The sequence below is a fragment of the Sciurus vulgaris genome (assembly GCF_902686455.1).
Source record: "Sciurus vulgaris genome assembly, chromosome: 4".
NCBI classification, from domain to species: Eukaryota; Metazoa; Chordata; class Mammalia; order Rodentia; family Sciuridae; genus Sciurus; species Sciurus vulgaris.
This window is the reverse complement of record NC_136464.1, coordinates 93996310-94023674: the sequence shown is the minus strand read 5'-3', so window position 1 is coordinate 94023674 and position 27365 is coordinate 93996310. Positions and strand designations below refer to the sequence as shown.

General features: G+C 40.3%; 2 protein-coding genes across 6 annotated transcripts; both read right to left on the bottom strand.

The window, feature by feature from the left end:
• Positions 1-458: 458 nt before the first annotated feature.
• On the bottom strand, positions 459-18393 carry LOC306659817 (uncharacterized protein). 5 transcript variants are annotated; one of them, XM_079137622.1, is made up of 5 exons: positions 18286-18393; positions 17410-17451; positions 15001-15068; positions 10275-10401; positions 466-513 (listed from the first exon to the last, which is right to left on the bottom strand). In XM_079137622.1, exons 1-4 carry the CDS (start codon positions 18326-18328, stop codon positions 10330-10332), a joined length of 225 nt encoding a protein of 74 aa, XP_078993748.1. In that variant the 5' UTR covers positions 18329-18393; the 3' UTR covers positions 466-513; positions 10275-10329. The 5 variants fall into 5 exon arrangements, with proteins under 5 accessions (XP_078993746.1, XP_078993748.1, XP_078993745.1 ...); XM_079137619.1 differs by having other exon boundaries at positions 18167-18299; XM_079137618.1 differs by lacking the exon at positions 18286-18393 and adding an exon at positions 18124-18279.
• A 7474-nt stretch (positions 18394-25867) lies between these two features.
• Positions 25868-27132, bottom strand: LOC306658834 (protein tyrosine phosphatase type IVA 2-like). The gene has a single exon (XM_079136134.1). The coding sequence runs from the start codon at positions 26535-26537 to the stop codon at positions 26049-26051; it is 489 nt and encodes a 162-aa protein (XP_078992260.1). The 5' UTR covers positions 26538-27132; the 3' UTR covers positions 25868-26048.
• Between the last annotated feature and the right edge of the window lie 233 nt (positions 27133-27365).

Below are 27365 nucleotides of genomic sequence, written 5' to 3'. Positions count from 1 at the left end.
TCCAAAGAGCCCCCCAACTGGTTACTCTGGCAATTTACCTCATGACCAAACAATGGTGACTCCAGTTCTGTTATATCAGACACAAGTTTAACTTGAAGGTTTTCTGAATAATGTTTCATAGGAAGATTTTCCCCTCTTATCACTTTTCTCTCAGTGATTTCTTCAGTTACAAAGAGAGCTCTGCTCTCCTGAGGATCCTGAAGTTCATTCTTAAAGAATTTCATAGGAGAGTCTTGTGTGGCCATTTGGCTTAGGACTTTCAAAGACAAATATATTTCACTTGCAATGTTTTTGAATCATCACTCTGAAGAGTAACGACACTGTTCCTGTTTCTGGAACTATGACAAGATGCTTCTCTCCACTTTTGACATAGGGAAACACCTCAGGATCCCCATATACTTCCCCTTAAGGAGTTACATTATAATCCAGATTCCAGGTATTGAACTGTCATTTCTCCCAAAATTGCCTGAAGTTCTTTCTCTTGATTTTCCACAGAACTTTCATTCAGGTCTCCTAGGGAACAAGAAGAATTTAGTGATAAGACCCAAAGGTAAATTTCAAGATTTCAGAACAGGAGTAACTAAGGCTTAAACACTTGGTAACTACGAGAAAGTTCAGCTTGTCTTTCTAGTCATGCCCTTGGGTTAATGTCAGGAGAGACTTGAGTTCAGAAGACAGACATTTCCTCTCTAAAAACAAGGCCAATAATTCTGAAGAGGCTATTGAATCCTACACCCTTCCTTCCCACAAATAACATTTCATTTTATTATACATTTTGTTTTTAACAAATTTCTATTTTATTGGTACTCTAATTTTCATAAGTGTTGGGGATACAAGAAAGAAAATAGAAATCTTTCTGCTTAGCAAGTTAGAACTTCCTGGGATGAAAGACAAATATATTAACAACAATAATACCAAGGCAAGTAGTACAGATGTATATATAATATAATACATGCACAACTGGTCATGGAAGTACAAAGTAGGGGAAATTGACTCAAACCCTGGGGCCTTGGAAAGATTTCTCAGAGAATATGACGGCCAAAGGGGAAAAAAGAGTGAAATGTTCCCAGTGGCTCAGGAGGATGAGGTCCTAGGCAACTTAGCAAGACCCTGTCTCAACACTTCACAGAAGAAGATCTATAAGCTATCAATAGATATATGAAAAAATGTTCAACATCTCTAGCAATTAGAGAAATGCAAATTAAAACTACACTGAGATTTTGTCTCACTCCAGTTAGAATGGCAATTATCAAGAATGTAAGCAACAATAAATGTTGGTGAGGATGTGGGTAAAAAGGTACGCTTTTTACCCACAAAGTTGCTGGTGGGACTGCAAATTGGTGTAACCACTCTGGAAAGCAGTATGGAGATTCCTCAGAAAACCTGGAATGGAACCACCATTTGACCTAGTTATCCTACTCCTCAGTATTTACTCAAAGGACTTATAATTAGCATACTATATTGAGGCAGCCACATCAATGTTTGTAGCAGTTCAACTCACAATAGCTTAACTATGGCACAAATCTAGGTACTCTTCAACAGATGAATGAATAAAGAAAATATGGTACAATGGAATATTAGCCATAAAGAAGAATGAAATTATGGCATTTGCTGCTAAATGGATGGAACTGGAGACTATCATGCTAAGTGAAATAAGCCAATCCCCCAAAACCAAAGGTCAAATGTTCTCTCCAATATATGGATGCTGACTCACAGTAGGTGAGGGTGGGGGGATGAGGATGGAGGAGTGGAGGTTCACTGGATTAGACGGGGGGGGGGGGGGGGGGTGTGGAGGGTGGGCTGGAGGAGAGGGAGGAGAGAGGGGAATGGGAAAGACAGAATTAATCGGACACAACTTTCCTATGTTCATATATGAATACATGATTAGTAACTCCACATCATATACAACCACAAAAATGGGAAGTTATACTCTATGTATGTATGATAGGTAAAAATACACTCTACTGTGATGTACAACTAAAAAGAACAAATAAAAAATTAAAAAAAGACCCTGTCTCAAAATTTAAAAAGAGCAAGGATGTTGCTAGGTGGTTAAGCACCCCTGGCTTTAATCCTCAGTACCAAAAACAAAGCCAACCAACCAACCAAACTGAAATGTGAAGAGAAAATATGTGTTTAGAAAAACTAAAAGTAGTTTACTATGAAGTAGATAAAAAGAAAGGTAACAGTGGTAGTTCAGTAGAGGAGCACATGCTTAGGGCAAACAAGGTCCCAGAGCTCCATCCCCAATCTTTTTCCCTCTCTCCTTCTCTCTCTCCTTCTCTCTCTCTTTCTCACACACACACACACACACACACACACACACACAAAGCAGGAGGCAGAGCAAAGAGCTTGATGTCTGACACTGAGGTCTTCTGGCCAAACCGTGCATTGATTGAAACCTATTAAAGGATTCAAATTCAGGGTGAAATAACTGTGATTACAAACAACACTGGAAAGCAAAACTTTGGGTAGAGAGATAGCTGCTATAGCAATTCATAAGAAAAATGGTCAGGGTGATATTGTGGAGAGACAGGGAGAAATTCATTCTAAATCAGATAATAAAAAACTAAACCTAGAAGCCTAGGGGAAAGAGACACTAAGCATGCTCCCTGGGTTCCCTGGCTGAGTGGTGTTTGGGTGCTATATAAAGGATAGGAAGTGAAAGGGAAAAAGGTTGGAGTAGGGAAGGAGGACAAATAACAAACTCAAAATTTGACTTGTTTAATTTGTGGTGCTGGTAGAATGTTTTTACAGCACTGTTCAGCATTAGAGGCTACATGGGTCTAGAATCCTGAGAATTGTGCTTGGAATAGAGTTTAATTACTTGTATGAATTTTGGTTAAAACACTTAGTATAAATATATTACTATTACAATAAAATGGCAAAAAGAAATCCTTAATGGTCTTGAAAAAAAAGGGGAAGACTGCTATAGAATAGAAAGGCTGAGGAACTCCTAGATGATAAAGAACAGAGAGATTAGGAATGATGAAGAAATTAGAGAAAAAAAGTACATGGCTCAAATCATGTATAGGAGGATTTGGTGGTAAGAGAGTTTCTTAAGAAGTCCTAGAAATTCAAAACCAGACTCAAAATCAACAATATAAAGCAAAGCAGGCTTATTAATTCAAGTTAGGCATTCCAAATGGCTGGGCACTTTTTGCCATTAGTAGCACCACTCTCCCAACTCTCCTCTTGCCCACAAAACCCGAAATTTTGGTGGCTAACAGCAGTGACCCCATATAAAGTCTCAAGAATAAAACACAAGTATTACTTGGCTAAAGAGAGAAGCAGAGGTTGTTAGCATTGAAGCTACACAATGACAGGACTGATTAAGGTACAAAAAGAAGTAACTGACTTCATATATGCCCAGGATAAATCCTTATGCTAACCTCTGAAGTGGACTTTCTGACAAAGCAGATATCCCAGAGCTGGAGAAGCAGGACTTGCCCCAAGTTTCTTACTGGAACAAAGAGGTACTCTTAAAAAGTGGCCTATACCACCTACCATCTGGACTTTCATTAGATTCCTCCCAAGCCCAATCAGCAGAGGTGTCCCTAAAGTAGAACAGACATGTGCCAGAGTGGTAGAGCATTGGCTGAGGATGCACACAGTACAGCATCATACTGGGAGCAGCAGACTTTTGAAAAAATACATAAAAAGACAATTAAAAAACATATAAACAGGCTAAAAAAAACTACCAAGAGGCATAAACTCAAGAAACAGTAAACAGAGGAAATAGGATTTTAAAGGTACCTAATTAAAATCCCAGAGAAAATAGAGGATATCACATTTAAACACAAATGAATAATAAAATATAAACATACTGCTATGAAAAATAAATCATAATTCTAAAAATGATTAATCATAAGTAATACTGTAACTGACTAAAGCACTCAAGCATTGGCTGCATAATTTTGTTACAAGAACTAGTAGGACACTCATTTTGCACATGAGGAAACAGTCTAAAAAAGCTTAAGTACCTGTCTCACAGATAAACATCAGGCTATCTTATTTTAAGGCCTATAATCTAGATGGGGGGAATGGCAAAAAGAAAACGTGGCTAAGCTAGAAGATGAGGGACTCTCCTAAAAGAAAGATAGAAGGCCCATTTCCTAGTAGTATTATGAGGATAGTAATGGCAGAATAAAGTCAGAGAAAATTATCAAAGAAATAACAAAAAAATTTCCTCCCCAGAACTCAAGATTCAGGGCCTAAGCTAAAATGGTATTTGAAAAGACCTACAGTTCTTAAGCATACCCTTATAAAGTCTCAGGACTTCAAGACAAACAAACAACAAGACCAACCAAAACAACAATGAACCAAACCCAAACAAAAAAACAAAAAGCTGGGCATGGTGGCACATGCTTGCAATCCCAGCAACTTAGGAGGCTGAAGCAGGAGGATCAGAGGTTTGAGACTAGCGTAGGCAACTTTAGTGAGACCCCATCTCAAAATTTTAAAAATAAATAAACAAAAAGGTCTGGGGCTGTAGTTCAGTGATAGAATACACTTGGGTTCAATCCCAAGTATAGGAAACAAATAAAACAAAAACAAAACAAAACAAAAACCCAGAAAATGCTAAAAAAGCAACCAGATAGGAAAGTCAGATCATGTGCAAAAAAATGTGAATTATATGAACACTGAACAAATTCTGGAGAAAAAGTGATTGTGAAATTAAAATTCTAAGGGCTGGGGTCATAGCTCAGTGGTAGAGTGCTTTCTTAGCATGTGTGAGGTACTTGGTTCGATTCTCAGCACCACATATAAATAAATAAATAAGATAAATGCTCATTGACAACAAAGAAAAATCTTAAAAAATTCTATACACATCGATTCAGTGGAAGGAAAATACTTTTTCAGATAAACAATTACTGAAACATTCAGAGATGGATTGTATGCAATTTTTTAGTTAAGGAAAAGAAGTTATATGATAGAAGAAATAGCAGTAAGCAAATAAGTCAATAAAATACATAATTAGGTTGCATCAACAGTTAACATATAAAAAAAAATTAACCCAAACTCTACAATAGCAGTATGGAATGAAAATCTCCCCAAATAGGATATATTTTTGAAAAGCAGTATTAATCACACATGACAATGCACATCAATAATTCTGGCAGTTTGCGAGGCTGAGGCATTGCAAGTTTGAGGCCAGCTGGGGCAACTTAGTGAGGGCCTGTCTCAAAAGTTTTTATATAGGGCTAGGAGGATAGCTCAGTGGCACACTGCTTGCCTGCCTAGCATGCGCAAGGCCCTGGGTTCAAGTCCTAGCACTGGTGGTGGGGGGCAGGGGAAGCAAGTATTAGCTAGAGGTATAAAAAAAGGAATCATAATCATATATATACTACTTGACCCTACAATGACCCGTAAGTCCAAAGTAAAAAGCAATGTAAGCATTAATTACTGAAAGAATAAAGTAGATTCTTGGGAGGTAATAATGCTGGGGGAGGTAAGATCAAAAAGCTATGTTCTCATCTATGATATGAGGAAGTCAACAGAAAATATCAAATATTGATAAACTGGGAAAAAGTAGTATATCACAATGCTATAAATTAAAATTAAAATGATACAGAGGTACTATTTCCCACTTTTTATAACAGCACAAACTCAAAGTCTGAAGACACACTTTTCAAACTGATATCAATCATCATACTTCAGTATAAACTGGTATCACTCATTATGAAGGACAGACATTTGAATAGTTATCCATCAAAGTCATAAATATATGCACTCGTTCTAGATTTCCAGGCATTTATGAAATGGTATATAAGGTTAATCACCTTATGTGGCTTGTAAAAGCCAGTGACTAGAATCTGGGTGGACTGTTGTTAGGGACACGGAGAAACTTTTCAATGTGTTCCTTTTCAAACTTCTTTTTTTAACCATGTGAATGCATTTATTCTTTAAAAAGAGAGATAAGAAACAGCTGTTTAAGCATATGGTTTGGAATGAAGACACTCAATTTTTTTAGTTGCAGATGAACATGATACCTTTGTTTATTTTTATGTGGTGCTAAGGATTAAACATAGGGCCTCTCAAGTGCTAGGAAGTGTTCTACCATTGAGCCATGACCCCAGCCCCAAATTTTATTTTTTAACAGTGTTAGGGATAAAACCCAGGGCCGTGCTTGTACATGCTATGCAAGTGCCCTATCACTGAGTTACATCCCTAGCACTTAAAATTATTTTAATTGTATAAATTTACAGGGTACAGTATAATATTTCTTTTTTTGTGGGGGGGTACCAGGGATTGAACTCAGGGGCATTTGACCACTGAGCCACATCCCCAGCCCAATTTATATTTTATTTAGAGACAGGGTCTCACTGAGTGGCTTATAGCGCCTTACTCTTGATTCTCCTGCCTCAGCCTCCTGAGTTGCTCGGATTACAGGCATGCTATCACACCCAGTATGGTATGATATTTCAACACACACACACACACACACACACAATGTATTGATAGAATGCAGGTAATTTATGTTTCCATCTCCTTATCATTGTTTTGTATTTGGAGACTTCAAGCTCTTCTCTTCCAGTTATCATAAAGTATACAACTGGCTACTGTGGAAAGTATTATATTGTGTTTACAACTGGCTATTGTGTAAAATATACAACTGGATATCATAAAGTATAGAACTTGCTATTGTATATCACTGTTCTGTAGAATCAAGAAGTTATTATTTTTATCTGTGTTTGGGTACTTGTTATCCAAACTCCCACTGTCCTTCCCTACCTCCTGTTAGCATGCTTAAGTTCCACAGAGTTCAGGTGCACTTAATGTTTGAATTATGGTAAAAATTAGTCATATTATTAACTTCACTTTTCAAGCTCCTTAGGTATTGTACATAGACTTGTCTCTCTTATTTATTTATGTATTTATTTATTTTTGGTACCAAGGATTGAATGCAGGAGTCCTCAATGACTGAACAACATACCCAGCCCTTTCAATTTTTATTTATTTTGAGACAGGATCTCACTAAGTTGCTTAGGGCCTCGCTAAATTGCTGAGGCTGGCCTTGAACTTGTGATCCTTCTGTCTCACTCTCCTGCGTTGCTGGGATTACAGGTCAGTAGAGTCAAGCCCAGTGACTAGTCTCCCTTAAATGTCACTTATCTGCCATAAAAAGCTGGAATTACCCCAGTTGCTAGTGTGGAGACTAAGCTCCCTGCCTGACTTTTGAGGTCTTTTGTGTCCTGGTCTATAGAGCATTATTCTCTGCTGCCCCAAGTTTACCTTCCTTTCCAGCTGTCTGTTTTCCTGCAGTCCTCTAAGTGCAAGCACAAACACACACACACACACACACACACACACACACACACACACACACACACACATTGTGAAATTTGCAGAAATTGAGGATGGAGAGAAAGAAACTTAATAATGGCCTATTTCTAAACTAGGGGACTGGAAGAATGAAAGTAGGAGTATAGGAAGAAGGAAAAGTCTAAAATTTTCAACATGCTGAATTTGAAGTAGCCTTGGATATTCAAGTGTAGCTATCCCATGGCCAAGAAAACACATGGGAGTACAGTTTAATATGAGGATAGGAAAATAAAAACATTAGGGCTATCAAAATAGAAAGGGTAGTTAAAGCCTTTTAAATATATATTAGCTCTTTATACAAATATACACACCCAGCATGCATTCTTGACTGGGGCAATATCACCCCCAAAAGGATGAGAATTTGTTCTTAATACAGTTACACTTGGTTTGTGGCCCTCTGAAACAATTCCACTTGTCCCTATCTTATTCTTTAGTACTTAATTTCTGTCAGACAGAAATTTAATTCAATTTGTCTTCTGGTTAAAAAAAAAAAAAAAAGGTTGTGAAACACTGACATACAATGATGGGATATCCAGTGATTAAAAACCAAAGAAAGGCTGAGAGTGTGGCTTAGTGATACAGCACTTACCCTAGCATCTGTGGGGTCTGAGTTCAATCTCCAACACTGCAAAATCAAAACACAACAAAACAAAATAGCCCTCTGGGATTTACAGATTTAGAAAAAAGTGAATCTGCAGAGAAAAGGAATATGAAGGAGGCTGGAGGAAACAAGACAAGTATGACCTCATACAAGGCAAAGAATTTCAAGAAAAGGTAAACACTGTAAAATCCATTAATAAAACTGATAACAGTAAAAACTCTATAAGAAAAAAAAGAAAAAAAAAAAAAAAAGGAAAAACTCTCAAGGGGACAAATAAGCCAGCACAGTGGTATATACCTACAGGTGTGTTCCAGCTATTTGGGAGGCTGAGTTGGGAGGATCTTAAGTTGAAGGCCAGACCCAGCAATTTAGTGAGACTATCAGCAACTTAGCAAGACCCTATCTCAAAAAAAAAAAAAAAAAAAAAAAAAAAAAAGACTGGGATGTTGTAAAGTGGTAAAGCACCTCTGGGGTCAATGTATAGTACCAAAAACAAAATTCAAAATTAAAAAGCTTTCTCATGAAATTTTACTTTATTGCTCCAAGTGAGCAATTTTGGTGCAAGGATAAAGCATATGCTTGGGGTTTATACAAAGAACATTAAAATGCATAACTCTTACCACTCAGAAGTATGTTTCAACCTCCTCTCTAGGTTTAGCTAAAATAATGAATGAAGAGCCACAGTCACCAAGAGAAGAAGAACGAGGTCCCTGCCATAGAATGAGGCAGGAAAACGTGAGAGCCACCATGACAGTATGCTTCTTTTTAGTCATTTCTGTAGCATCTGTTTTTGACTACAAAATGGTAATTTCACATGGCTTAATCTAGTATGTGTCCATTCATCTTCCTAACTAATTAAAAATTCTTTACTGACATAGTTCTAAATGGCTACATTATCTTTTCTGTGATTCCTAATAATTCATCTAACTAATCCCCCTGGATACATTTAGTAATTAACAAAGTTTTTCAAAGTTTTTCACTATTTTTTGTTACCAGGGTTTGAACCCATAGGTACTTTATCACTGACTGAGTTACATCCTCAGTCCTTTTTATTTTAAGGCAGGGTCTCACTAAGTTGGTTAGGGCCTCACTAAATTGCTGAGGGCTGGTCTCAAACTTGTAACCCTGCCTCAGCCTCTTAAAACCATTGGGATTACAGGCATGCGGCATCTTGCCCAGTTTTTTCACTACTTGAAATAGCTATAATGACTGCTGCCCATCACTATTTTCAGTTGCTGTGATTATTTCCTTAGGATAGGTGTCTAAAAATGATTACTTCATTCAAAAATTTTTAAAGTTCTTTTTTTTTTGTGGGGGGTACCAGGGATTGAACTCAGGTGCACTCAAACACTGAGCCACATCCCCAGCCCTATTTTGTATTTAGCACAGGCTCTCCTGAGTTGCTTAATGCTTCACTTTTGCTAAGGCTGGCTTTGAACTAGCGATCCTCCTGTCTCAGGCTTCCAGGCTGCTGGGATTAAATGTGTGTACCACTGAGCCCAGCTACGTTTAAAGCTCTTTGATTTAAGAAGTCAAATTGTTTTCCAGAAAAAAGTACATCAACAATACTGTTATCTGTTTCCAGGGTATGAAAGAATCTTACCACAAGTATTAATCACTTCCAGGAAGGGAATGAGATGAATCCCAGAATGTATAGAAAAAGAAAACAATGGAATCTAGGTATCACAAGGCAGGAAGATATTTGATGAAAATAAAGTCCAAGCAAAGATTGGGCCAACCAATTGGGGGAAACGTGGGTAAAGATGACAGAATGGATAAGAGGGTCAACATGAAAGGGAAAGACTACAACCTTCTGAAGAGGCAGAAGGGAGGCAAATGGAACAGATCCAGGTAGGACAGTATGAAGAAAGTCGTATCCCAGGTGGCCCTGCTTCCTACACAGACCAAAGAACTTCACTGGACTTCCAGAACATTTACAGAGGAACTCTTCTTTCTTTTAGGTGGGGAAGTAGCTAAGTAGTAGAGCTCTGCCTAGAGGGATTCCTCTTGATAGATTAACCTGGGTTTCCAACTTGCCACAATGCCTGATGTTCTTAGGAGGTCATTCTCCATAATATGATGATCTTCACCTTGCTCCAACTAAAGGAGCACATGTGAGAAACACGCAAGTATTGGGTGTTTGTGCGGAAAGCAAATCAGTCCCAAGCCCTGGCTTACGAGGAAGGAACATGTCTGCGTTCTGAAAACAATTCAGTAAAGTCACTATTCTTCAATTCTTAATAAAGTCCTTCAGCTGTTTAGGATAATTAGAAAATATCCTTTGGTATAAAAAAGAATTAGGACACAAAGACTCCAATAAGCCATGTTCAGGTTTGTATGTTCTTACCCACTGAGATGAAGTTCCTGCAATTTTCCACCATCACAATTCTGTACAGCTTCCTCTAAGCAGGATCCAGGTGACTGCAGTCTTCTTCAGTGAAGTCCACAGACACATCCATGAATATTACTGGTTCCTAAAATATTAGGCACACCCCTTCCTCAACCAACAACCACTGCACAAATGCCCTAGAAGGAGTGAAACTGGTAGGATTGGAAACAGAAGAGTTGAAAAGTTCGCAGACCAGGGATCTGAGCAAGCTAATCAAGTTTTGTCGGAAAATCTTTCCTTTTCCAGCTACTTTGCTATTTCCATTGAAATCTTCCCCTCTTGAGAACTACCCATCCAAGCTCAAGCTATCAGCTATTCCATTTCCTTCTCCCTGTCACCTCATGGTCATTGCTGTGTTGTCTTTTTCATCCCATTCCCACCATTGTCCTAACAACCTCAACATTAGCAACGATTGACTTGACACTCTAACCCTGCATTTCTAAAACTTCAATGAGCCAAAGAGCTCTGCCTCATTTCATGAAATTACAGTAACTATCATCAGGAATAGTATGATTCCTTCACTCTTCTTTCCATTTTATCCATCACCAATTCTCACCTCCACTCACTCTAGAAATCTGTAGCTGCCTGAGTCCCTCCATCCTGCACTGTTTTTGCTACAGCCCCAGGGGTCACCTTCTTCCATATGCACCAACCTTTTGATTACTGTTTCCAATTTCGCTAACTGTACATAAAACTTTCCCATACAGCAGCTAGCGTGATCTTTGAAAATCACAAATCAGGTCAGGAATGAGACCTCCCAAGGTTTTTCAGTGGACAGCATGTAAAATCCAAACCCTTCATCTTGGCCTGGAAGCTTCTGCAGTTCTTAAGTACTAAAGTAAGAATTAAGGACAGGCAGTGCAGATAGGTGATAAGTGGGATTGAGAAGATGGAAGTTGATTTTGGGTGGGGGAAGTTGAAGACTGCCTCTGGGGGACTGAAATGCTAATGTCTCCAGAGCCCTTTCTCTACCCATTACCAAGATTACCTGCCTATACTGTTCCTCCCAAAAGGCTGTTAATGAAGCACTCCTGAGCAGATGTGGGGTTGTTAATGCCTCTTGAGCTGCTGCTCCCTTTCTGCCAGGGGTTACTGGACCTTCAGCCCATCTGCTTCTCACCTTTTGGCTATCCCACCAGTATCCCACCACCCCAACTAGTCAGGTCACTAGTCTAGTCATGTAGGCAGGATAGGAAAAGGACGGAGCAAGATAAGCAGGGAAGAGGACAGGAGAACAAAGAAAATCTAAAATGTATAAAATGGGCAGGACGCTCCCATTTTTTTGGACACCAGGATACTGGCTATGGCCCCTTCTTCCTCCCAGGAGAAGTTGGTTACTATTCTTTAAAAAAAAAAAAACTTGCTTTCTACGCTTGCCTCAGTGTTTTATCCTCACATCTGGGAAAGGGAACTTTTGTCACCGGTAACCAGTGGTATTGGTACCTGTCACTTCCCCAACCTCAGCCCTATACACTTCTTTCTTAAGATTATACTTCACCCTAGCAACCTTGCAAGTCCCTGAACCACACTGGTCATTCTCAAGGCGTTTGCACTAGCCCCCGCCACCCAATCCCAAATGTTCTTGTTCACACCTCCATCCCAGTTCTTTTTCATTCAGGTCTCAGCCCACCTGTTGTCTCCTCAGAAAACCATTTCCTTGATCAGTTAAACCACAATAGTACCCAGTAATTATCATTTTCCCAGTTAAACTTCTTCATTCTGCTTCTATCTTACCTCATTATCTATTCATTGTCTTTCTTATTGACTGTCTCTTCCCCTAAGATGTAAGTTTTCTGGGACAGAGTGGTTGTCATTCTTCGCTGCATCCCTAAGGCCTCAAACAGGCTAGCACATAAAAGGAATAAAAATATTTATTCAGTTAGTTTCAGATGTCTGTTTCTCTCCAGGGTTCTGTCTGATGGAGCAACACTTCTCAAACTATCTGCCACAAAGGACCAGGTTTTTGTTTTTTAATAAACATTTACTCTCACTTTTGTACTTATGTCTGCATGGTCCATAGCTGGCACCAGTCTAGAAGCCACACTTTGAACAGCAGAGTGATAGAATATATTAAAAAATGAAGTCTAAAGTTCAATTAACACTTAAAGTTCAATTAACAGGAACTACACAACACTGTTTAGAAGGCAGCATTGCCTCATAAATTTGATTAGCCAAGACAGCTTCTACCTGAGGCTGAGGAGGCACTACTAACTCCCTCCTCAGAAACTGAGGGCAGCCAGGCCTACCATGCAGGAGACATATGACTTACCCAACTAGTCACAGTGGAGAAGGTAAAAATGCAGAGAGCAGAAGCTTTCTCCCAAGCTCTCCTTTCAATGACAGTCTCCACTCTGCCTAAAAGACTAGGCAAGACAAGCCTGAGCAAAGGTGAAACAAAGAAGTAGAAGTGGAGAATGCTGCCTTCTTGCTCCATCACCCACATACTCTAGTGAGGTAGGGCCCAGTGAATACCAAGCAAATGAATTTGTTGGGGTAGAACTCAGGGGGAGAGAGCTTGCCTGGCTTTGCATAAGCCTCTGGAGTCAAACCCCAGCACGGAGTTGGGTGGGGGGGGTTTGATGAGGAGTAGGGGGATTGCAATCAGACCTTTTCTTCCAGACTTTAGAAAGGTTTCTTTCTGCTCAAGCTAATCTCTCTTTTGCATTCTAGATTGAATCCCTTCCTCTTTATTCAGATTCAAATTCATCAATTACCTTTTCTTTCATTTTTTATCCCTTTTCACCAGTCATCTAGATTGTTTAAGCCTCCTCTACCTGAACAATATTCAGACCACTTCAGGTTTTGTCTGTTCTACCCTCTAAATTTCCTTCCAATGTGTTCTCTCTCCTCCATTACCAATGTCTTAGTAAGGTCATCATCTTTTTAAAAAAGACTTAGACCACAATAACTCCTTACCAAATTTTCACAGTACAAGTTTTATCATCTTTCAATTCAGTCAGAGTTAGTAGTTTTTTATGATCTTGCAAATAAAGTGGCAGAAGGAAATCCATAACAAGAATGGAATGTGGGTGGATATGTGGGTGGATTATTAACTGTACTACGCTGAAAATTCCAGAATAAGAAATAGTACAAGAGTGGACTAAGTGAGAGGAAAAGGGAAGGAAAAAGGGAAAAATAAATAGTGTTCTCTTTATAGCAAGACAGAGTTGAGACTGAAGGAATTTGAATAATAAACAGTCTTCCTTGATATTAGTGGAGCTAATGAGTTACCCCCCAGGACTGAACTTCTGGTTAGAGTGGGAAAGTGTTCTCAATATCCTGAAGGCTTGTCAAAAAGGAAAGTCATGGGACCAGTAGTTTCCTATTTTCACCTGACAAATGTTAAACTTCTCATTACTACAGACAGGTTATCCCATGGCTCTCCACTTCCTTTCCAGATACGTCCCTACTAATGGGCAGGACACAGTAATACAGAAGCTCATTAGTGGCGTAGTCACACTGATTACCCGGAGCCATCTAAACCCAGCATGTTCTCGTCTAGCATAGTTCTTTCCACATTTCTTCTACCCTGACTTGAACTTCTCACATCCATCTTGGAACTCCTTTGTCTTGGGACAATCGGCAAGCCCCTTCTGAAGCAGGAGGATAAGTCAGGTGCTTCTTTCTTTGAGACCTCATAGCATCTTTCACATACCTCTAAGATAGCTATTAAATCTGTCTCCCAAGTTGAATGTAAGATTATGAACAGAGGTCATGAAAGAATGGACATTTTTTTAAGCTGTCTGAGGTCACCCTCCCAGTTATCTTAACTCCCTAAGGTCACCCTCCCAGTTATCTCAACTCCCTAAGGTCTCCCTCCCATTGTCTCAACTCCCTAAGGTCACCCTCCCAGTAATGGGAACAAAGCCCCTAAAGCTGTTTCAAGAAACAGCCCCAAACAGAGAGTAAAAGAGTAAATTGAGCCAGATAGCTAGATAGTGCTCAAACAGAATGATTACCAGAAACTATTGACCAGAATCTACGCCCTGTTGTAAAACATTGTGAAACATGTTGTATGTTATCAGCAAACCCAGACCCCCTTTGAAATTTCCCGGCAGCTTTGTCCCCCTTTTCCCTTTCATGTGCGACCCCTCCCAATGTGTGGTTTCTGCCTTTATAAACCTACAAGATTTTCTGCTAGGGACTCCACTCCTCGAGTTGGGTCCCAGCGCGCTGGAATAAACACTTCTTGCGGTTTGCATCAAGTGACGCCTCCTGCGGTTGATTGGGGTTGCCGTCGATCCATGGGACAGAGTTGGGGTTTCCTTTTTGGGGGCCTTACAGTCACACTCAACTAATCTTTAAATTCTCAGCAATTAACACAGTCAACTTGGAATCTAAATGACAGAAATTTATAAATTCACATTTTTTTTTGGTACTGGGGAATGAACCCAGGGTTGCTTAACCTCTGGGTTACATCCCCACTTCATTTTATTTTTTGAGACAGGGTCTTGCCAAGTTGCTTCGGGCTTTGCTCAGTTGCTGAAGCTGGCCCCGAATTTGTAATCCTTCTGCCTTGGCCTCCAAGGTGCTGAGAATACAGGTGTGCCCCACCATGCCTGGCCACATTCAATTTAAATGACTAATGGAATGCAACAAATAAAGAGACTCTGAAGATCATCAAACCCAACATGTTCCTTTTAAAATAAATGAGAAAATCAAGGTTCATAACGAAGTGACTTACCCAAGGTGGCAGAGGGAGGAAGGGGTTAAACTGGAACTCCTGCTTTGTAACACACTCAAGGACAACTTCTGGAATATAGAAAATATTAAGGATATACAGTAAAATAAAGTCCTCCCTTTAAATTAAAAAAGTTATTATTTAACATATACCAGAATCTCAAAATTTACTATGCTAGTAGTCCCTAACACATCAGCATTGAATAATTATCAGGAAACAGGTAGAAGGGATGAAAACACACTGATCACAAGGTCTTGTTCATATTAACCTGTCCTCATGTTCTCAAATATTTTCCAGTGCTCTCAGTACCTTGAGGGAGGTTACAATCCTCCATATTCACAGATTTTTATAAGGTTCATGGTCTCATCCTATAAACCTGAGGATACAAAAAGATGCTTTTGCTGATGGTGGTGTTAAGAACCAATTCTTGGGGACTGGGGTTGGGGTTCAGTGGTAGAGTGTGTGCCTCGCACATGTGAAGCACTGGGTTCAATCCTTAGCACCAAATAAAAATAAATAAATAAATAAAAGTTAAAATGCTTTAAAATAAAAAAAGGAAATAAAAAAATTTATTTTTTCTTCTTAAAATGCAGTCTGAGCCCAACATAGTAGTATGGGCCTATGGTATCAGGCTGAGAGAGGAGGATCATTTGAACCCAGGAATTTGAGGCCAACTGGGCAACACAGTGAGACGCCTGTCTCATTGCGAAAAAAAAAAAATGCAGCCTGATATTTTACTCAAATAACTTCAGGTATGATGACCTATGTAGTTATAGAGAAAGAACACTTGGATTTCGAAAACACGGGGTTTATTTCTGGCTCTGCTGCTCTTTGCAACAAAGGACAAGGCCTTTCTCGTCAGCTTCCTCTGAGTCACAGTTCCCTACGGCCATAAAATACCAGCACCAGGACAGAGGAGGCTGGCTGACCCTTTCCATCTCAAACACTTATGATTCTGTCAATTTTTAGGTAACTATCTACACATGGTTTCACAGAGACAATTTTTTTTTTTTAAAAGCGTTACTTGGTAAACTGAAATTTACTATATTAATTTAGTAGACAGGTTGGTGGAAGGGAACATAGTAACCAGAGCTAAATGATCTGGTTAGGCAGTCATCTTACCTACTATACTTACTAACATCAAGTATATAGAGTTATTATTATTTCACAATAAATCTTCAGATATATAAAAATCAATGGGAGGGGCTAGGGCTGTAGCTCAGTGGTAGAGTGCTTGCCTCGCACATGTGAGGCACTGGGTTCGATCCTCAGCACCACATTAAAAAAAATTAAAGATATTGTGTCCATCTACAACTAAAAAAATATTAAAAAAAAAAAAAGATCAATGGGATAACAAAGGAATGAGATTCTCCTTTCAGGAGGTCTGGAGGGAAGGGATAAGAACCTTAATTCTTGGAAACCACTACCGATGATTCTGATGCACAAGCTGGGTGAGGAACATTTGTAGGAGGATTCTGTTACTACTGTGATGCCATTTAACAAATGTTCTAATGTTTTTCATTCTTTCACAGTTGATAAGGGATCATCATTAATATGCATAAGTTTTGTGTACACATAATCTGCTCATCAAGAAGGTGAGCTCCTTGAAGAAAAGCACCATAGTTTATAGTTCTATTTGTTTTCCTGAGACCATTTAGCACTTGATTGGACATATGTAGTTCTGAATGACTTCCAACATGCTATAGTTTGGATCTTGTGTGTCTCCCAAAGAAAGGTTCATATGCTAAAAGCACAGCCTGCAGCACTAAGGTAGTGGAACCTTTAGGAGGCGGGGCCTAGTGGAAGCAAAACTAGGTCATTGGGGGTATGCCCTTGGAGGGAATACTGAAATCCCAGCCCCTTCACTTCTTTGTGTCCTGTCTGTCATGAGGTGAGCATAACTCCTCTGCCTTGTTCTTCCACCATAATGTACTGTGCTGTCACAGGTCAACAGTGACATGGTCAGGCAACCATGGATTGAAACCTCTGAAACTGGAAGCCAAAATAAGTATTTCTTCTTTATAAGTTGATAACATTAGGCATTTTCTCACAGCAACAGAAAATCGACTAACAGGATGTGAGTACAATGTCTGGCAGGAAAAGACTCTTAAAGGACCAGGCAAAGATACTCTGCGGTCGTTCTGTAGAAGTGCACAGCCAGGTACTCTGAAGAATGGACCAACTGTATAGAGGTAGGGCAGTATAAAATAGAGGTAGGGCAGTATAAAATATATTCAGAAATATATATTTCTCATACTGAACTTTGACAAGAAAGAGAGAGAGAGGAAATATACAGTACAGACACAGGATCTAACACTAACCAGGCTCTCATGCAGATGTTCTCTTTGTCCCAAGAAAAAAGGTTACGTTTAATTTAAGAAAGAAGGTATTTTAGGAGAAACTCCAACTCACCTGGAACTTTGTCATACCTTCCTCTCAGGGAAATGCAGATTCCTGGAAAGGCAGTTAGAGAAAAAGCCATGAAAAACAAGCCCACCTTGTAGGACGCAGACTAGCCAGTCCAACACTGGAAAAAGTTACTCAGCTCTTGCTATCGACTCCTTTTCAGTTAATTCTTCCTCTCGCACTCCCTTTCCTTCCTCTACCCCTCTCCACAGGGCTTTGGATCAAACAGGTCAAGTCTCAAAGCACATGAGGGTAAGCAAATTCTGCAGCCGTCTGCATCCCCCAAAGCTGTGCCTATTTCCTCAGACTTTCCAATTTCTGCCCTAAAGTTCGGGTTGGAATAGGAGCTCTCAAGTTATATAGACCGTCTCTCAAGATAGGATTTTGGATGCCCAAGACTCCATTCTTTTTCTCTGCAGCATGACTCATTACTTGGGTGCAGGGCTTCTGATGCACCCCAGGGAGGGTAGTGTTGTAGAGCAGAGAAACCTGGGTCCCAGTCGGGAGCACTTCTCGACTGCCTAATGCCCACAGAACAACTCCTTGGAATAAGGGTATTCACTGGCGTGGAAAAGGCCAACTACAAAGCCCCACGGCTTAGCCACGCGAGAGAAAGGGTCCTCAGGGGCCAGGCCTCCTCTGTGGTAGGGGCCTCGCCTCTGTGTAACCGCGGCCCAGCCAGGGGAGCACCACTGCTCGGAAACGCGGCGCCCAGAACACGTGCGGCCCCGGGTTGCTCTCCGCGGGTCGCGCGCTCTCCTACGGCCTTCTCGCCGGGCTTCTGATTTTGGCGGCCCAGCACCTCCCCGGGCGTACACGATCCTGACCCGCGACGCCTCCGCCAGCGGCAAAGGCATGATATCTTCATGAGGTCTGTCTCACCTTCCGCGTCGTATCCCACACCTGACAACGCGGTAATCCGCATACTGACCGGTGCCCTGCCGTGGGCCCCCAACTACAAGTACCAGAAAGCCACGCGCCGGGAAGCCCACTTCCGGCGCCCACTTCCGGCGCCGCCGGCCGGGCTCGGTGTTAAGAGGCGCTGAACTGCTAGCTGTAGATTTTTCCCCCCCGCAGAATCCGCAGGCTGCTTTTCACCGCCCTTTGCAAGGTAATACAGTTGTCAGCCAGGCTTTTTATTACAAATGCCTAAGGATTATTTTAGGAATATCTGTTATGATTTTTTTAATATGTTAAAATACTACTGAGAGAAGGACGTAAATATCACCATAATTTTCTCCCTACTTAAAAAAATCTGAAATTAATACTTACCACTTGATATCTTCTCTCTCATCTCCGAAGTTCATTTATATCAGGAGCTGTTCAAGATGTTACTCCCAAATCATTGCCCTTTCAGTGATTCTTGTTAAATTCTAGTTCGGAAACAATCTCTTAATAGAAATAAATGACATAGTATGACACAAGGTGATATGGAAAGGTGTTATGGAAAAAATAGAGCTTGATGGGGCGGTGCTTTTGTGGGTGTGGGTTGATTTTATGCAGGGTATGTTAACAGACTGAGGAGGTGAGGGGATTGGTCATGTGGCTTTCAGCAGTCAGAACTCTCCTAACTGCACAGATATGACCTTTTACATGTATTTTTAAAAACATGCCATATGTGGGCCTGCAATTTGCTGTTTTGTTTTGTTTTGGTACAGGGGATTGAACCCAGGGGGCATTTAACCACTGAGCCACATCCCCAGTCCTTTTTTGTATTTTATTTAGAGACAGGATCTCACTGAATTGCTTAGGGTCTCAGTAGATTGCTTGAGGGTAACTTTAGGTCCGCTGGGATTATATGGGTGCTGGGATTGTATGGGGCTTCAGTTTGCTTTTTACAATTCAATAGTATCAAAGATTTACTAGGGGAAGCAGAAGTCTTGCCTCAGAGACACTTTTATTTGATATCTTCATGAGGTGGCACCATTATTCTCCCAGCCTGCACTTCCCTCTTCTTCACCTCTCCTTGAGTGACACAGAGCTGCCGATTTGGCCTCTTCCAAATTCTTTCATATTTATTTGGGAGAGCAGAAAGATGCTTCCTGGGCCTCTCTTCTATACCATTCTTATTCAGTCTATTAGTTTCCATTTGTTCCTTTAATTACCACAAAAAATTTTTTTTATCTTGCAGTTCTGGAGGTCAATAGTCTGAAATAATTTTCATTGACTAAAGGTGTGTACAGGGCTGGTTCCTTCTGGAAGCTTTAGAGGGAGAATGTTTGCCTTTGCCAACTCTAGTGACTCACATTATTCCTTGGCTCGTGGCCTCTTCCTCTGTCTTCAAAGTACTGTGCTCCAATCTGTGCTTCTTTCATCACATCACTTTCTCAGGCACTGGTGACTCCTACATTTTTCTTTTAATAAATTGCAATTATATTGGAGCCAGCTGGATAATGCGGGATAACCATTCTACATCAAGCTGCTTAATTTAATCACATTTTTTAAAAATCCCTTTTGTCATGTAAGTTAACATTCACAGCTTCCAGGGATTTGGACATGGGCATATTTGGGGAACCATTATGTTCAGCCTATTTTACATGGATGGGCCCATTTCCTGTCTGGGCTCCTCTTCAGAACTTCTCTCCTACCTTTTATCTGGCAACACAAAGTTATCTCTTTTAGACTCACCACTAGATCTCATCACAAAGATCTTTGATGGAAAGATTAATAGTGGTTAATCTTTCTGATCAGAGCTGTTCCCTGATCATTTGATTCTATAACCATTGCCTCACCCCTCACCCTTGCCCCCATGTCCTCATATCCCTCTTTGCTGATATATTTTAGAGTCCATTGCTCATCATATGATCAGTTCTCTGTATACACTGTCTTGCCCCATCTCATTTTATTTTATTCTGATAAAAACCACAAAATCTAGTTGAATCCAACTCCCTGTCTGCTCTCTGCTTGTACTTGCATAACAGATGTGGCCTGAGAAAAACACATGGCCCCTGATGATTGTTCTTGCTTTCAATTTGTGACCACTAAGTTCAAGTGGACCCATTATGCTACCCAGCTAGCCTACATTTTCTTAGTCCATCCATTCTCCTGAATGACTAATTCACAACTTTTACTCTTTTTCCAAGTCTCCAACAGCTGCTTTTTCCACCTCATTGATAACTAATGAATTTGAATTCTCTGTTACTGAGAAAAGAGAATTTCTGTACGCAAATACATCTATAGACCTCTGCATGGAACCTGTATGCTCCACTTTGTATTTTGAATGAACTCTCCTGTGTCCTGGATCTTATTCCTTTTCTCATGCACAATGACATTCTCCTTTTTCTTCTGTTACCAATTTTTCATTTCTGTCCTGAGTTGCCAAAATACTAATGGATATGCTGTACTATCTGCTTTAAAATACTGTTTTCCAGAAACGGGGGAATGTAATACAAAGCTGCTTCCCGGCCCTTTGCGTCACAACCTAGCTTGTCAGTCTGAAAGCTACTCTCCCGCCCTTTCCTCTGCAGTCATTTTCCCCGCCTCCCAACCACTTGTCTGTGAGCATCCTAGCTAGCTATTGGTTCATCAGTTAGCTTTCAAGTATCCTTCTCCGTTATTGGTCCCCTGTTAACCCAGCGAATTAAACTGCTTAAGGATATCTTCCCCCCATCCTCTTCACGCTTTCTCTCTCCTACTCACTTTCTTTCTCTCTCCTCCTTGCTTTTCACACTCTCTCTAGCACACACCCTTTCTCTTTTCCTTTCATTTTCTCTCTTACTCTGCAGGGAGACACTCTGTTTGCTTAATAAACTCCCTTATGTGGGAAAAAAAAATACTGTTTTCCTCTCACCCTATTTCTCTTAAGCTATCACCCAATTTCTCTGCTTCCCTTTACAGCATACCTCCTCAAAAGATTTTTATATAGATATTTCCAAATTCTCTTCTCCTCTGTTCTCTTAAATCTACTGCAGTTAGGTGTTTTCCATTGCCAGTCCAGTGGAAAAATCATCATTAACTTTCAAAATATATGAGTAACCCATTTGTTTACAATAAAAATGAATTAAAAAAAATATGAGTAAGATAGTTTTAGCCTGGGGATATAGATCAGTGGTAGAGCACTTGCTTAGTATGCATGAGGCTCTGAGTTCAGTCCCAAGCACCAAAACAAAAACAAAATCCAAATCAAAGAAACCACCATTTTCATTATCAGGAAAAAACTTTTCTTAAACCCTGAAATATGTGAATGTTAATTTATGTTAACTATTGAAAGAATGGACATTTTTTTAAGCTGTCTGTTTTATCTCAACTCCCGAAGGTTTCCCTCCCAGTAATAGGAACAAAGCCCTTAAAGCTGTTCCAGGAAACAGCCCCAAACAGAGAGTAAAAGAGTAAATTGAGCCTGATAACCAGATAGTGCTCAAACAGTAGGATTACCAGAAACTATTGACCAGAATCTACACCTGTTGTAAAACATTGTGAAACATGTTGTCAGCAAACCCAGACCCCCTTTGAAATTTCCTGGCAGCTTTGTTCCCCCTTTTCCCCCTTTCATGTGTGACCCCTCCCGATGTGTGGTTTCTGCCTTTATAAACCTACAAGATTTTCTGCTAGGGACTCGACTCGACTCCTCGAGTTGGGTCCCAGCGCGCTGGAATAAACACCTCTTGCGGTTTGCATCAAGTGACGCCTCCTGCGGTTGATTGGGGTTGCCGTCCATCCATGGGACAGAGTTGGGGATTCCTTTTTGGGGGCCTTACACTATCACAGTGGAGAATTTTTCTGGAACACACTTCTGACAGAAAAAAAAGTATCAATGATAATATGCTTGGGATATAGAAAATCAGAAAGACATAGTTAATGCACTTGATTTAGAAGATATAGACTAGTGGAGTCCCAAATTTTTAAAAAATGGTATTTTGAACATGAAATGGTCACAAAAATCATTTCCATTAAATCTGGAAGAAAATTTCAACAAGTTTTTGGTTGGTATTAATACAGTCAAATTTCACTTACAGGCTGGATGTGATGGTTCACACCTGTAATTCCAGCTACTTAGCATACTGGAAGCAGGGAAATCACAAGTTTGAGGACAGCCTTGGAAATTTAGCAGGACCCACGTTGGGACTCATGACACGTTACCTTACTCCCTGGCGAGTGAGCAAGATCAAGGCCTCAAAGGCGGTTTCAATAGTTAATGACCATGAATCGGACCACCGTCAGGGATTGGTTAACAATAGTTCCGTGAACATGATCAGCTTGTACTTGCCATATAGTCCTATGGGACTGTTGCCTGCGTGAACACCCCATGCCTTGCAGACCTTTAAGCTGATTGGTTCCCACCTAGCCTCAACCCTATATAAAAGCTGTGTGATTTCCTCAATAAACGAGTTCCTACTGTGACGGGTCTCCCTGACTTGTCTGATTGTCCTCCGCACGAGGGCTGGGAGCAGGCGGTCAGTCGGCCTTACCTATCCCGGTCTGACCTTGTTGGGGAGTGTTCCCTTCCCTTGCCGCTGGTTGAGAAGAGCAAGGGGGCTTAAGACCCCAACAGACCCATCCTAAAGGAAGGGAGATAGGGTCAGATGGTAAACAAAAGGATAGGAAGAGAAACTGGCATTCACACCCTGATTAACAGGATACGGCATTTCTGGATTCTGCTGTCTGCTATGAAACAGCTGATCATTTGCAACAGGAAAAGGTCCATATATTCTTGATCTAGTAGGGAAAAGGAATACTATACTTTTCTGTCATGTAATCATTCTAGACACCCCAGTTCATAGCTTTTGGGTTTTTTTTTTTTTTTTTTTGTGGGGAGGGTGCTGGGGTTTAAATCCAGGTCCATACACATGCTCTACCATTGAACTACAACCCCATTCCCTATAATTTTTACTTTTTAAAAGCCTTAAGATTTTATCCTGAGTTTCAGGGCCCACGTGCGCACACATACCCAAAGCTTTAAGAAGCACATTCAGCCAGGCACAGTGGCACAGGCTTGTAATTCCAGCAACTTGGGAAACAGGCAAAATTGCAAACTTCAGGCCAGCCTAGGAAACTTAGCAAAGCCCTAAGCAACTTAGTGAAGACCCTGTTCCCCCGCCAAAAATAAATAAATAAATTAATTAATTAATTAATTAAAAAGGGCTGGGTAGTTCAGTGGTAAAGTGCCCTTGGTTTCAATCCCCAGTATCAAAAACAAAAACAAAATAAAAAAAAAAAACAACAAAAGAAAGCAAGCAAGCAAGAAAAAAGCATATACATTGTCTCATAATTAATAAAGGCCAGAGGATAGATTCAAACCCAGTTTTTTGTTTTTTTTGTTTTTGTGTGTGTGTGTGTGTGTGTTATTTTATGTTTGTTTATTTAGTTCTGGGGATTGAACCCAGGGATGCTCTACCATTGTTACACTCCCAGTCTTTTTTATTTTTTATTTTGGACAGTGTCTTGCTGAGGCTGGCTTTAAACTTGTAATCCTTTGCCTCAATATCCATAATTGCTGGGATTACAGATGTGCACCACCATGCCTGTCATATGTGTGTGTTTTAAATACAAAAGCAAGCATTCTTCATAATTGACTTATTTTCTTGCTTCCTCTGGTTAATCCTCATAAGACTTGGTTTTTCCATTTATAATGTTGCGGGAATCAGACTGGTCAAGAAGCAGCAAATGGCAGAACTCAAACTTAATTTTTACACCAGCAAGCCCAAAGGAGTTCATACTCTAGATACTGAGCCCCATCCCCATTTTGTCACAACATTTATAGGTTATCTAGTGCCCTAAAATTTCTAGTCTATATGATAAGAAGTTTTTTTGGGGGGTGGGGGTGGGGGAGTATTTACAGAAGCAGAGTGTGATAAGGGGAAAAACTGGCTCTTCTCACAGGCCTCTGATAAATCTCTAGCCTCAATAGAGGCATCTATGCTTCAAAGGGGGGTAGTTAGATTACAATCAAAAAGGCAAGGACTTATGGTTAATTAGGTTTCCTGAAGAAGGACTGACAGAAAGAGGAGGGGAACTTACCTTTTCCCCAGGCAATAGTTTTTCATGTTAGTGTTCTTATAATTTCATTTTACAACTAGGCCTGGTTTTGCCATCCATCACAATAAAAGGGAACCAATAATCATAGCCCCTTTCTTTGAAACTTGCAGGAAGGCAAAGGAAGTTAAAGTATAGTTAGGAACATTCTAGGAATCTGTATAGTTGGAGGTGATTCTCATTCCTTCAAATGTGGAATAGTTCCAGGTATTTGTGGGGAAGTTGAGGGGTCTCAGCAGGAGACAGAATAGAGACAAGGCATTCAGATTGTGTTCTGTGCAATTTGGGGTTCCAGGAGAATGATAACATTTCTTTGTCTATGTTGAGTGATGGTGGGAGCCAGGATGCATGCTGAATGACACTGTGCTGACAGTTACCCACCTACCACAAACATATAACTCATGTCCATCATATGAACTGTTTTCATAAATATAATCTGTATCCTTTCACAATATGATCCCCCCGACCATATTTGTACACAGCATATATTCACATTTTCACCCATTATTATGTGTGGTAGCTTGCATTATTTTTCTTTAGTTTTCCAGTCCATGTTTTTGTAAAACTTTTGTTTTATCTCCAGCACTTCCCACCAAACTTTTTATTTTGAAATAATTATAGATTTACAGGAAATCAGAAAGATATAGAAAGGAATTATTAGATATGGAAAATGACAAATCCCAAAATACTCAGACCTGGGAAAAGGGCAGCAAGAAGGAAAGCCATACATTGAAATCATTGATCCTTTCCCAGTACATTCTTTCCTGGTGATAAAACAAACACTGGGGAGGAGGTGTCCATCAAACCTAGAGAGGCAGTCTCTGGGAAGAGGCCAAAGCATTAATCCTTCCCTAAACAAATCCTTTCCAGATAACAACCACTGACCCTAGGCTGTCCATCCAGTCCAGAAAGATAAACCCCAGAGACTGACCACTGACCCCAGACTCCCTCCCATTTTGCCCAATGAAACAGACCCCAAATTCTTGAGAGCCCAAGCTGACCCGCTCATTAATTAAGTCACCTTTCAGTATAACCTACATAAGCCCATTCCCCTCCTTTGTTTGATGGCTCATTTTCCACCAGGAGAATGGATCCATTGGAGGTATAATCCCGTTCCTTAATAAAAAGCTGAGATGATCTGTGAAGTTTGCATCTGGCCTGGTCCTTTTGTTCTAAAATGAATCCCTGTACTTTCAATTTCTACCAATAGTACATCTTACATAACTAACTTTTGTAGGTTTTCTATATGGATCTTGTACATGTGTCATTAAATTTCCTAAGTATATAATTTTCTTTGGAAAGTTTGCAGATTGTATTGCTTTGTTTTGTTTTTGGTGTTGGGGATTGAACGCAAGCCTTTATGCATGCTAAGCATGTGCTGTACAACTGACAACTGAGGTACACCCCCAGTCCTGGTAGTGTGTGTGTGTGTGTGTGTGTGTGTGTGTGTGGTTTTTCTTTTTTTCTTCTTCTTCTTTCTTTTTTTAAACATTTTATTCATGTTGTACAGGGATTTCTTATTTGTTTACTTTTTCCTAATCATTAAGAAGAGTGTGAGGAGTACTGAATCCATCACTACTTTGATGACACAGGTAAATCCAGATTCACATTTCCAGGTACCAAGAGTTCCCTCTAAATGCCACAATCGCGTAAGCCTTCGTTTGTATTTTTTTCTACTGAACACAGCAATGCCCTCTGGTATCTCTGAAGCGTAATTGCATCTTAGATTGGTATTTCTCCAAGTAAAGCAGCTGTTTGGAATTGAATGCTCCTCTTCTTTTTTGTCTTATAAACTGAACTGCATCTTCATACTTCATTCCACATTCAATCAAAGCAAGTGCAACCAGCACAGGTGCCCTTCCCAATCCTGCAACACAGCAACCTGGCTCTTCACAGAATTTGGTTTTTAACCTGTTCAGCCAGTCATCTACTGTCTGATTAGTGGGTGGAGCACCATCATCAAATGGCCAATCCAGAAGGTAGATTCCTTCTTTTTCAACTGGAGCTTTAGCATATGTAGCATCACAAACTCGAACCAAAGTTGTCACTCCATACTTCTTAAGTTCCTCTGTGTACTTGTGCAGAGTTGCATTGGTAGGGTTATGAATTATCAGAAAACACATGTTCTCATAGGAGATTTCCACAGGGGCTGGACAGTTCATTATGGCAAAAAGTGAGTGTGTGTGTGTGTGAGTATGATGGGGAAAATGGGGGAAAAAATCAATAAATCTTGAAATGTTTCACAGCAGAAAACATTAAAAAGACCACTGAAATGCCTATTATCAATCAGTATTTTCTCTATTCAACTTGTTTGTTCTTTATGAAGCTTTTCTCTTCAAGATAAGCGGAAGTATTTAGAATCCACTCCAATCCAAATTCAACTTGGGCATCAATGTCTGCAGATGGATTCCTTTGAGTCCAAAAAAAATCCAGCTAAATACAAAACATAAGCAGCCTTTACTACATTTAGGCACTAGTGAGGCACATTCAAAGTGTAGGTCGTTTTCCACTTTTGTTTACTTGATGCTTAATTTACTGGAGTCATTAAAAGAATTATGCTTGCAATTAAAATTTTAAAAAGTCAACTATTTCTGAGGCCAGTCTCGGTGTCCAGAGTCTTCAAGGCAATGTTAATTATGGCACATAGAACCCCCAAGCTCACTTGTCAGCGAAAACGCTGTGCTGAGCCTGGCAGAAGTCTGCCCTCACACTCAGAATCGCCATAAATGTGCAACGTATATTTCAGCGAAAAACGCTGGCGAGCTCTGGGGACTGGGCATTGTAGTCCGGCGGCGGCGGGAGCGAGGAGCCTCTCTCCCGGACAGACGACGGCTACTGGTAGTGTTTTAATCATAATGTTCACATTTGTTTTTTATTGTGTAGAAGAGCTATTGATTTTTGGTGTTGATCTTGGATCCTGTGACCTCACTAATATTATTCCAGCGGAGAAACTGGAATCAGTCATCTGCTTCTGTTTAGCAGGGGATGGA

Coding starts and splice junctions, on each gene's coding strand:
- LOC306659817 (XM_079137618.1), bottom strand. CDS start 18,271: ATGAAGATATCATGCCTTTGCCGCTGGCGGAGGCGTCGCGGGTCAGGA. Junction 17,452..18,123: donor AGAGCAACCCGGGGCCGCAC/GTGTTCTGGGCG, acceptor CTGCCTTTCCAG/GAATCTGCATTTCCCTGAGA. Junction 15,069..17,409: donor AAGGTATGACAAAGTTCCAG/GTGAGTTGGAGT, acceptor TCTATATTCCAG/AAGTTGTCCTTGAGTGTGTT.
- LOC306658834 (XM_079136134.1), bottom strand. CDS start 26,537: ATGAACTGTCCAGCCCCTGTGGAAATCTCCTATGAGAACATGTGTTTT.